This window comes from Pan troglodytes, chromosome 2 (genome assembly GCF_028858775.2).
Source record: "Pan troglodytes isolate AG18354 chromosome 2, NHGRI_mPanTro3-v2.0_pri, whole genome shotgun sequence".
Lineage (NCBI taxonomy): Eukaryota > Metazoa > Chordata > Mammalia > Primates > Hominidae > Pan > Pan troglodytes.
In genome coordinates, this window is record NC_086015.1 from 170,627,013 (window position 1) to 170,639,718 (window position 12,706).

General features: G+C 33.8%; 1 protein-coding gene and 1 long non-coding RNA gene across 7 annotated transcripts in view; one reads left to right on the forward strand and one right to left on the reverse strand.

Moving 5' to 3' along the window:
• LOC107970837 (uncharacterized) overlaps positions 1–1,200 on the forward strand; it is a 94,063-nt gene extending 92,863 nt beyond the window's left edge. For both annotated transcript variants that reach the window (XR_001713782.3, XR_001713783.4), the window contains one exon: positions 800–1,200. This is a non-coding gene — a long non-coding RNA (uncharacterized LOC107970837). The remainder of the gene's footprint in view (positions 1–799) is intronic.
• Positions 1,201–5,119: 3,919 nt separating this feature from the next.
• The window catches only part of WDR49 (WD repeat domain 49), a 211,639-nt gene continuing 204,052 nt past the window's right edge, over positions 5,120–12,706 (reverse strand). For all 5 annotated transcript variants that reach the window (XM_016942258.4, XM_016942259.4, XM_009446787.5 and 2 more), the window contains one exon: positions 5,120–5,432. In XM_016942258.4, coding sequence (XP_016797747.2) covers positions 5,314–5,432 — 119 coding nt within the window. In that variant the 3' untranslated portion in view covers positions 5,120–5,313. The remainder of the gene's footprint in view (positions 5,433–12,706) is intronic.

Below are 12,706 nucleotides of genomic sequence, written 5' to 3' on the forward strand. Positions count from 1 at the left end.
TTGTGGTAGAATCTCAGTATTAGAGTTTCCTTCTCATTATTATTAATAATCTTAATAATTAAATTTGTATTATTTGAGCATCCACATCCATTTTTTCTAGAAAATTTCTAAGCACTTAATAAATTATAACCTCAGACAAATATTGGTTTTAAAAATTCACTTACCTCATCAGGTTTTGGATCATATCTTATCAGAAAGCACAAAGTAATGCTGAACTAAACAACCGATGAATAGTCCTATAAGAACTGGATCTTCTGATTTGTAGTGAAATCATTCAAGGAGAATAAAAGCGATATGTTAATTAAATAAATTCAAATGATTTTTACACCAAAGTAAATTGAAATGCCATTCCATACTTTACTAAACACTCATAGGCAATGTTATTGCATACATACTTATTCAAAAGCTATTTATTTCTAAGGTACTTACCCCAAACTGACTTCTGATTATTCACTGGAATGTTACAACTAAAATACGCTTGCTGGAAAACTCTTGTACATAAACACCTGAGCGATCAAGGCCAACTCCATTTATCTTGAACACTGCTTGATTAATTCCTCTAGAACAAAAGCAGGTGTTCACTACATTTGTATTAAGAACTAACACAATCGGGTTAATGATCAACTGATGAAATGTGCAAGAATTGAGAAATAAAACAATTATAGAATTTTTTAAAATTATTAAGTTTATATTATTATTTTATCCATTATTTTGCTTCTTTTGAAAATTGCACAGAATTTGAAAGGATGCGCTACTGGTTGTAAATTTGCTAGTAATTAGTTCTTTTTGTTTCTCACAGGACTCCTACATCAGATTACCAATGCACTTTGTCATAAATATTTCGGAATGCCTATGAGAAAAAGAATAAAGCTAAATCAAGTCCAGAATACAGAGACAAATTACTGCTGCATTTACAGAGTTCTCAACATTCATCAAATTATACAATAGTCAGAGGAGTTTCCTGTGGATATAAGGTCCATTTGAATCCTTAAGAAAAAGAGTGGATATTGAAGAAATATGTTCTTTATTCTGAGCAAAAAAGCCAGCAAAAAAGATAATGGATTTGCCAAAATATATCACGACAATACTATTAGCCATAGGTAATTTGATGATAAAAATTGCTGTTACCTTTATGCGCTTTTAAAACTCTACATGATTTTCTTTGCAAAAAGGTCATTAATAAAAAATTGCATAATTTAATGGGTTTCATCTCATTTTTGTAGTTCAAATCAATCACCTCAATGGCAATCAGATATTAAGCACATTGTATTATTTATTTATAGCCTTTGAGAAGAGAAAAAAAATTTAGTTCAGTTTTAATTAAATATCTGTTGATCCCCAAATTTAATACTATTTCTGATAAACTCATATAAAAGAAATAAAGTGAGTGTAGATAGCTTTAAATGGAATTCATTTTTAAAAACTTGTCAGAGGACCCTGTTAACATCTTTCCATGTCCTAACATGGCTATAACTTAAAAATAGGCCTGAGAATAGATCATTATAGGCCATAATCTACTAATTAACTAAAATTTTTTGATTTCCCATATAGGCATCTCCGAATGTTTTCTAGATCTGGAGTTTTATTCTAATATTACCTACTCTATCATAAGCACACTCTAATGTAGCTTTAACTTAACACAGAGACAATTTTCCAAAAAGAGTTGTGCAATACAAGAATACTATCATTCTACTTGCTTCACACTGCAATACATAAATATTAAGTCTGAATGTCAAGACTATCATTCAATCAATGCTTTTCTACCCATTTACTGACACCAGCAAACATATATCACCAGTACCCTTGGCTACCACATCATTATGTCTGTACACTGCTCAGATCACAATGTGATTTATCCAGAAATAGTCCATTACTTTTCCTACCAATGGCAGAGACCGTCACTCTGTCCTACTAAGACCATTTAATGAAATTGTTCTGTAAGGACCTTATATTAGAGCAGTTCAGGCAGAATGTTCATTTTCCTGTCTCTTGAGGAGTAAAAAGCAATAGCCATAAATTTATTCTCCCTGGTTTAACCTCTTTTAATACACAATGATGACAATACAATTGTCCATAAAATATTACCACAAATTTTTAAAATATTTTCCCAAACCGCTTTTTTCTACAATTCTATTTTGCTCCTAGAAAATCGGGGTGGGGGGAGAATTATTCATTAATGAGAGCCAAGGTGTCTTGGTAGAAGGTTGATCGCCATTACTGTCCGACTGTAAAGTATAAGCCTAGGAATATATATATAAACCACAGCAAAGGGTTACAGTGATCATCTCATCATTTTTCTTATCCTTTTATAGTTTTTTCAAGTAAAAGTGCACTTAATTCCAAACTTTAAAAATGTATAAGCAAATGCCCTCATCAGTAAAGAACTTAAAAGTTAATTCTTCCATTTAAGCATGGACTCATTTCAGAAAACAATTTTTTTTTTTTGGTCAGGATTGTTCCTAAATTTTCAGTGATAATAGGAAAATGTTCTGACAAAAGAAAATGTTAAATTATATTTAGTGTAAATATAAGTAATACAAACAAGGTAGCCTATTGAAAATTATGACATATCCTATTTTAATGTGACCAATTCCTTTTACCATAGAAAAATGGATCATAAGTAATTGAATCTGAATGTTAATTTGAGAAACAGTTTATAATGCCTTCAGTTCTGTTAAGAGTTGACAGGTGAGATCCTGCTACCTGCCTAGAAAATTAGATGCTGTGAGTTACAAAAGAAGAGTAAGACACAGAAAAAAAGACATTGTCTTTTTTCTTCTTTTTGTGTTTTTTCTCCAAATTATTAGAAACAGTTACATTGAAAGTCTCATACCTTTAAAAGTTCTCTTCTCATTGAATATATTTATGAGACAGCTCTTCTTAATTCCTTTTACAGAAGAAGCCCTGATGTTAATTAAGTATGGAATTAGAGTTACAGCATAATACCATGCACATGTAGTAGGCTATAGAGAGAAGCTCTGTCTGTATGAACCAGACTATCTCAGGCTATCACATCAAACTAAGTTATCTTCAAGGGTAAAAAGTAAAGTATATCTAGCAAAAGAATTCCCAAATTATGCTGGAAAAAATATGCCAGATTATGAATTTCCAACTTATGCCAGTGGGCTCATTTAGTATTGGCTTAATAAACCACTACATTTTATATAGCTTCATTTCAGAACGCTGAGGGTAGAAAAGGTGCATTCTATTTATATGTGAATACCTGGAACCTAAAATAATCTCTTATACATGCCTTCAATACTTACATGAGGGATGGATGGATCAGTGGGGAAAAGAGCCTTTGCAAATTATTTGGTACCCGCATTCTACTTTTATAACATCTTAACATTCCATTAAATTTCTGGGAATGTGGCTCAGATTTCACTCCATTGTACTATCACCAACCTATGATTCATAAATCATGTGCTCTGAGTTTGAAATGATGGATTACCCAATCAAACCTCCTACCCAGTGCAAGAAGTCTTTGCAATATCCCCGTGAGACAGTTACCCAGTGTCTGCTTGAACATCTCAAATAATCTTTTTGTTCAAAAGCAACTTTTTATATTTTAAAAAAATTTACCTTGAAATACTTTCAAATTTACATAAAAGTTGCAGATATAGTTCAAAGAACTGCTATCTCCACCTCCTCCTGTTTCCCCAATTGTTAGCATCTACCGCATGTGTGTGTTTCATCTATATATCTATCCTCCCAATAAACAAACAGATGTAAATATAGATATGTATATGTGTTACCTGTGTGTGCATATATATACATTTTATATATACATATAATTAGTATTTTCTGAATCATTTTATAGCAAGCTAAAAACATAATTTCTATCATACTTAAACATTCTATTATTATACTTTTCTAAAACAAGGACACTTCTTGTACATCATCACACCATCCAACAGACAAACACACATGCACACACACACAGAGACAAATATACTTTTCTCCTACAACCTTTCCTGCATGTAATTTTCATTCCATGAGGAGGAAAGGCGATATGAATAGAAGTCATAATGCCTAACTCAGAATACACTTAAATGTAGTTAGAATAGGCAGCTGTCTTCTGAAAATCTTTCCATCACCGCCTTTTCCACCAAACCAAAATATTTGCTCCACTGGTGCTGGAAAGTCTAGTGTTAGAATTCATTCCATTGGCTTTATACTAATAAGAAGCAAGTGAACAGAATGATGAATGGCAAATACCATGGTTTGGGAGTAAAACAGACCTGGGTTCCAAGCTCAACTCTGCCATTGATAATTGAGCACTCTCCTAATAGATTTGCATCTCATATTTTAGCTCTAAGCTAATATATTCATATGATTATTGTGTGGTTTAAACACAATGGACATTTGCAGTTGCTATACCAAGTGGTCCCCTACCTATTGCAAATTATTTTCCTTTACTACATGTGTTATTGAAAAATTCTTCTTAAACTTTAGCTGGTTTTGAAAGCACTCTTTAAAATATAAATATACAGTAAGTCATTATAGTTATGTAAATGAATTTACCAATTCTTTCTATAGGACACAATAAATAAAGCAGAATAATAATATTGCCTGGAAGATGATTATATTTGTAAATAAAAATGGGTCAACAAACAGAGGCAGTAAGTTAAAGAACCAGATATTTCCCACTTGACTTTCCACATAGAGTGGGTCCTTTATATAGCCCCAGGCCCTTTGATTTTTTTTCAAGACTATTACCTCTTCAATGTGCTATGGTATTTAATTTTAAAGTACAGTATAACAAACTATTGAAGTAGATCATATGCAGTAATTTTCCAATAAGTTTATAGAATGAATAAAAGCCAATAAGAATTAATAGGAAGTGGTGCTATTGACAAAGTCTAATCACCATTATGAGAATCATTTAAAAACTACTAGAAAGTGTAAAAAAGTGGAAACAGTTTTCTTATTCACATTTGTAGATATTTACTCTGTCAGTACTTTTCATATATTTCAATGCAGGTTTTACAATGAAAACTGATCAAAAATGTTTGTCTATAGGAACAACCAGAAGGGCAACTGGTTAGAACTTTGTTCTGGAATCATAAAGTTTTTATATAAAAATCCTTGAGAATAAATACCAAGATGTTGCTCCCACTTTAGTTCAATATTTATTTTATTAAGAATACAGAGAAATTGACAGATGATAGATAAAAGCAGTACTAAATTATCCCATGAAGAGAAAACTTCCTGAAGTTCAAATATAAAATAAAACAAAAGGCAGAATTCTTGATGCTTTTTCTGCATTTTTTATCTGTACTTTATGTAACAGTGAAGGTTTATCTGTTGTAATTACTTCTTATTTTTCTTCACTTCACAACTTTTTTCTTGGCATAATTGCTTGGCTTTTCGTTCATGATCCAGAATTTCCTTGGGAAACAGGTTTTTCTCATCAAATACAGCTTTCAAAGCTACAAAATGATGAGGAAAATCACAAGTAAATTATATTTGTTAAGAGACCTATTTAAATGAAATAGTGGGGAGAAAATTCGCAAATTTTGCTTTTTCTAAAAATCTTTGTTTCTAAAACACAGAGTGTATTTGGAAAAATTTTCTCTAAGCTTCTGCTATTCTGTTTACTGCAATTTACATCTAAAAGTTAAATTTTGGTAGAGTTTGTTCTTTTAATGCATATATCTTAATAGAAATCCACCATTCTAAGGGTAGAGGATTATAGAAGTTCATGTTTTCCATTTTTGTTTTTTAATCTACTTAACAGCTATCAAGACATAAAGAGCCAAGAAAAAATTATTCTGTATTGAAATAAGACAATTAAAATAATCAAAACACAGTTTGACTGTCTGCATGAATAAACAAGCGCATCTATAATCACATCCATAGGGGTTTGCAGTTTTAGGAAAATAAAGAACCAAATTATTTCCATGAGTGGTTATATTGCACATCAGTGAGAAGTAGGAGGAAATTGTGCCATACATTCTAGAAAATAATTTTGGCATTTTGCATATTTTTATTATTTAAACAAATGCTTATTGAATGTCTATTATACACAATGTTCTGTGTTGAGGCATAAATGAGGCACAAATATGACTAAGTCACGACCTTTCTTCCAATTGGTGGAAACTAGAAGCAGTACCCAAATAACCAAAACATCATATACAATAAGATATCATTCCAAGAGAATATAAGCAATGCAAACTGTGTATAAACATGTAAAAGATATTATAACAATATATAAAGATTTTTTTTAAAGCTTTAAGAATTAGGTACTTATTTGAGGTAGGTCTTGAATTCCAGATAGGACTTTAATCGAGAATAAGAAACATGGAGGTGGGGAAGAATTGGCAAGGGTTGGATAGGAAGTGTCAACTGGAGGAAACAAGGTGAATAAAGAATGGAAAAATAGGCCGGGCATGGTGGCTCACACCTATAATCCCAGCACTTTGGGAGGCTGAGGCAGGTGAATTGCCTGAGGTCAGGAGTTCGAGACTAGCCTGGCCAATTTAGTGAAACCCCGTCTCTACCAAAAATACAAAAAAAATAAGCCAGGCATGGTGGCAGGCGCCTGTAATCCCAGCTACTCAGGAGGCCAGCTACTCGGGAGGCTGAGGTAGGAGAATTGCTTGAACCCGGGAGGCAGAGTTTGCAATGAGCCGAGATCAAGCCATCGCACTCCAGCCCAAGCAACAGAGAGAGACTGTGTCTAAAAAAAAAAAAAAAAAAGGAAAAATAATAACTACTATTAGAATAACTCTGAATAATTCAGTACAATTTAAAAGAAGCATAAAATATGTGAAAGAAAGTAAAGTGGAATAAATTTGGAGCTGGACCTAGGAACACTTTAAACACCAACCAAAGCATATGAAATTAAAAAGTAAACATTGAATGACTTTACAGTATAGTGGCATCTTTATATATTTGAATTAAACACAAAACGAAACAAAAACTTTCCACTTCCAGTGTAAACTATACTGTAGAGAGGAAGTTATATAGACCCTTGCTACAAAAGTCAAGATCTTTCCTCTTCTTCTCATGGAAATTATATGAAAGCAACCAGGAAAATTACAGATAATAACTTTGCAAATAAATTCTACTTTAAGCAAAACTCAAAGAGAGATGTAATCTGCAGCTTACAAAATACAAAGAAGCAAAACAGCTGAGATAGGACAAAAGTTGCCCAAGAAAAAGTGAAAAGTATAGAGAGTATAAGAAGGCCAGCAGCAGCATCTTAGAATGTGCTGGGAAAAAAATAGTCACTGTGAGTTACAGGCTCACCATGAAGTACAAATGCTTTATCCCTTATATACATGGATGCTAAAAAGAGGTGAACATGGTTGGAAGCAGAAGCTCTCTGGGACCTGGTTTGGATCGGTGAAATAGATGAGTCAGGGCTACCTGTATCACACACATGAGTCATTTTTTGCTAAAGCAGTCTGTCCCCATGGGTTGTAAAACTTGAAGGATACCCTGATCTCACATCCCAGCCTCTTACTCAAGGATTTACCACATATTTCAAGCAAAAAAAAAAAAAAAAAAAAAATTCCACCTCATTAAAGCTAATTAATTAAAAGAGGAAAGTTTTAAAACGAACACAGCATGAACACAAACTTATATAAGCAAAAACTAAAACCAATCAAATTGAAGAAAGAGCAGCAAAACTAATCAATACATGAGCCACCACCAAAAAACATTGCCATTGCACAAACATTGTTACCAAGCATTTTGACAAAAATTAAATTTTAAAAATTAAAACAGCAGTTGCCTCTATGAAGGAAGATCACAGAGCAGAAGTGAAAAAACTAAGGGAGGAGATGAAGACACAAGAGGAAGTGATGAAATATGAGGTAGCAAAACTCAGAAAAAGAGGGAAAAAATCACAAGGGAGAACAGAGTTCCTGGAACATAGTAGGAAACCTAGAATATAGAAATGAGAAAAAATATATAATAAAATGAAAATTATAAACAGAATGAATTAGAAAAATAATAAATGTTGAAGACAGACAAAAAATAGATCAACAAACATATAATTAGAGTAGGTACTTGTATTAATTCGCTTTCACACTGCTGATAAAGACATACCCGAAACTGGGGGGAAAAATAGCTTTAATTGGACTTACAGTTTCACATGGCCGGGGAGGTCTCAGAATCATGGCAGAAGGCAAAAAGCACTTCTTACATGGCAGCAGCAAGAGAGAAATGAGGAAGAAACAAACGTGGAAACCCTTGATAAACCCATCAGATCTCATGGAAGTTATTCACTATCACGAGAATAGCAGGAGAAAGACTGGCCCACATGATTCAATTACCTCCCCCTAGGTCCCTCCCACAGCACATGGGAATTCTGGGAGATACAATTCAAATTGAGATTTGAATGGGAATACAGCCAAACCATATCAGTACTTAAGAAAGAAAATCAAAGTATAACAAATATTTAAAGGCATCATTTAATAAAGGTCCTCAAATAAAAGTCAACCTGACATATGTTGAAAGGACACATTGTGTACTAGGAATAATTGACTTAGAATATTCAAAACCAAGTGATATCACAGTAATGTTATTAGACTTTAGAGATAAAGAGGAAATCTTCTGGCAACCACACAAAATTATCAAGTCACCTAAAAAGGAGAAAAGTATCTTGCATTAGATATTTTATAGAAATGACCAACACCAGAAAAGAGTAGAGCAATGCCTACAAGATAATCAGGGAAAGAATATGTGAGCTAAGAATATTACATACATTCAAGTTGTCCTTCAAATCCAAAAACTATAAATGGTGTCAATATGCAAGAAATTTAGGGATTATTGTTCCCAAGAGTCCTCTCTGAGGAAATTTCAAAAAGCTAAACTGAGGCCAGGAGCGGTGACTTACGCCTGTAATCCCAACACTTTGGGAGGCCGAGGTGGGCGGATCACGAGGTCAGGAGATCCAGACCATCCTGGCTAACATGGTGAAACCCCGTCTCTACTAAAAAAAAAAAAATTACAAAAAATTAGTCGGGCATGGTGGTGGGCGCCTGTGGTCCAAGCTACTCGGGAGGCTGAGGCAGGAGAATGGCGTGAACCCGGGAGGCAGAGCTTGCAGTGAGTTGAGATTGTGCCATTGCACTCCAGCCTGGGCAACAGAACGAGACTCCGTTCTGAGTCTCGTTCTAAACTGAGAAATGACCGAGAAAATTTTGAAAAAAATAACTTGCTGGTGATCACTGAATGTATTTAAGTGCAGAAGTAAAATGGAAACAATGTGGAGTTAAGGCTGACAAAAATAGAAGGTAAAGTCCATGTGCCTGACAATGTATAAATGATACAATTGACAAAAATTGTGAGGATAAAGGAGAAAGAAACCTTGTTTATGATAAATCAGAGACAAAGAATAACACTGAAAACTGACAAATCAACTAATAGTATAAGCAAATTTAACAAAATAAAAGTAAGCATAAAGAAAATCATGTTATGGAATAAAATTGTGTGGTAGAAGGGGGGTAGGAGAAGGAGAAAACAAGTTCATTCTATCATTACTGAGCATAGATCTAATAGTGTCTTAGAGAAATGAAGATCTAGAGCAATAAGATGAAAATGAATAAATCTGCAACTGGCATTAAGCAGAGATAAAATGAAAGACAGTATTTTCCATTTGCCTAATACCAGCAGTATGAGATAATGTGGATATCTGTACATCAGCAGCTGATCCTGTCCCATATGACTGCAGATTAGCACTTTAGAATCACAAGCAATTCAGAATGCCTTTGAGCCCTTCTGAAATATATTGTAAAAGCCAGAATGTTACTTCTGAAATTCTGTTTTATTGAGATTTGTCTCTCAACTAGACGACAAATTTTCATTGTAATTGACTGGGTTTCAAGGCCATTAACCCAATAGCTAACTGATAAGTCTGTAAGATATTAAGAGAGACGAACTCACTTGGATGACTCATTTTTAATTTTTTTTCTTTTTAGTTAACAAACAGATTATAAAAAGTACATATGCAGGGGTGGATCCCTGTTTCTTGGACCTGAAAGTTACAATTTTGGTACCTCTCTTTAGAAAAACAGAATATAAAATTACAAATATAAATTTATTTATAAAAGTGGCTATTTAAGATAAAATAAATTTCAACAAATTACTAGTAATTTTTAGAGTTAGGTCCTTTTCTCCTGAGATCTCTTTTTAAAAAGATACCTGAAATGCTTACCTGGAAATGATTGTTGCTTGTAACCTTGCTTCTGCTCTTCATCTAGAACACTCTCAAACTCCTAGCAATTTCTAATACTCAAAGGGTCTTTATAGATGAGGCCCAGAAAACCTAACCTTCATTAGCTTCATTTGTAAATCTATATGTGGCAAAAATGATGTCATTAACTTAACATCTTTTAAATGCGTAATGGTAATCAATTCTTCTCACTATTCATAGTAACATCTGCTAAGTTAATGGCATAATGATTTTTTATGATGATGTGTTGAGTATGTAGTAGATCATAATACATGTAAGAAATAATCATTTATTGAACTTGCTTACAATTATTTTTAAAATGTCCTTAACCTTGCTGTGATGACTTTCTTGATGTATTAAGTTGCCTAGGGTAAAGTCCACAGTTATGAAGTCAAATATTAATATAAGTGTTGCTTTGAAGGGATTTTGCAAATGTAGTTCAAGTCCCTAATCAATGAACTTTAGATAAGGGAGATTATCCCGGATTATCTGGTGAGCCAGACTTAATCAGATAAAAGGCCTTAACACTGGGGCCTGTTGTGGGGTGAGGGGAGGGGGGAGGGATAGCATTAGGAGATATACCTAATGTAAATGACGAGTTAATGGGTGCAGCACACCAACATGGCACATGTATTCATATGTAACAAACCTGCACATTGTACACATGTACTGTGGAACTTAAAGTATAATTATATATATATATATATATGTGAAGAAATTCTACCAATGAAAGTTTCTGCCTGTGCCGAGCCTGCCATGATCTTTTCTTCTTGAGTTAGTGCTACATATTTTGAACTCGCTCACTCAGCCCAACAAACCCATAAGTCAACTTCTTGTAATAAATCTCAATATGAAGTCCTGCTGATTTTACTTCCCTGGTTCCCCTCTGACTGATACACTTTCCATGAAGTACACTATCACAGGATGATGGCAAAAAAAAAAAAAAAAGTGATGTGTTCTTTTTATAACAAACAGGCTGATTTGTCAAATTTCCTGTGGTTTGTGGCTGGAGATGGTGGAATACCACTGGTAAAAAAAAAAAAAAAAATTATGAACCAGAAATACCATTTGACTCAGCAATCCCATTACTGGGGTACATAAAGGACTATAAATCATTCTACTATAAAGACATATGCACACGTATGTTTATTGCAGCACTGTTCACAATAGCAAAGACTTGGAACCAACCCAAATGCCCATCAATGATAGACTGGTAAAGAAAATGTGGCACATTTACACCATGGAATACTATGCAGCCATAAAAAAGAATGAGTTCATGTCCTTTGCAGGGACATGGATGAAGCTGGAGGCCATCATTCTCAGCAAACTAACACAGGAACAGAAAACCAAACACCACATGTTCTCACTCATAAGTCGGAGTTGAACAATGAGAACACATGGACACAGGATGGAGAACATCACACACTGGGGTCTATCGGGTGGTGGGGGGGAAGGGGAGGGATAGCATTAGGACAAATACCTAATGCATGTGGGGCTTAAAACATAGATGATAGGTTGACAGGTGCAGCAAGCCACCATGGCACATGGATACCTATGTAAAAAACCTTCATGTTCTACACATGTATCCTAGAACTCAAAGTAAATAAAAATAAAAATAAATAAATAAAAATAAAAGTTGAAAAAAAAGAAAATTTATGTCTACTTGAATACACAACTTAGACATATAATTCAGCATCTGGATGGCAAGGAAGCACAACAAGATTTAGGACAAAGCTGAAACCTAATGCAAGGAACCCAAGGAATCCAATAAAATGATCCAAGAGCTGAAATATTAAATAGCTATTTTAAGAACCCAACTGAACTTCTAGAACTTAAAAATGTACTACAAGGATTTTATAATACAATTAGAAGTTTTAACAGCTGAATAGACCAAGCTGAGGAAAAACCTTAGCACTCAAAGACTGGTTCTTCAAATCAACTCAGTCAGACAAAAATAGAATTTTTATAAAAGGAACAAAACCTCTGAAAACTATGAGATTATATAAAGAGACCAAATCTAGGACTCACTGATAATCCTGAGAGGAGAGAAAATAAGCAACTTGGAAAATATATTTGAGGATATAGTCCACAAATATTTCCCCAATGTTGCTAGAGTGGTTGACACACAAATCCAAGAAATACAAAGAACCCTGGAAAGATACTATAAAAGAGGGCCATCCCCAAGGCACATAGTTAGCAGATTCACCAAGGTCAATGCAAAAGAAAAAAAAAGGCAGTTAGAAAGAATGGTCAAGTCACATACAGAGAGACCACATCAGGCTAGCAGTAGACTTCTCAGAAGCATCCTTACAAGCCAAAAGAGATTGGAGACCTATTTTCAACATACTTAAAGAAGAAAAATTCCATCCAATAATTTCATATCCCTCCACACCAAGATTCATAAGTGAAAGAGAAATAAAATCTTTCTCAGACAAGCAAATGTTGAGGGAATTTATTTCAATGTGATCAGCCATAATTACAAGAGTCTCTTAAAGGCATCCTAAATATAGAACCAAAAGA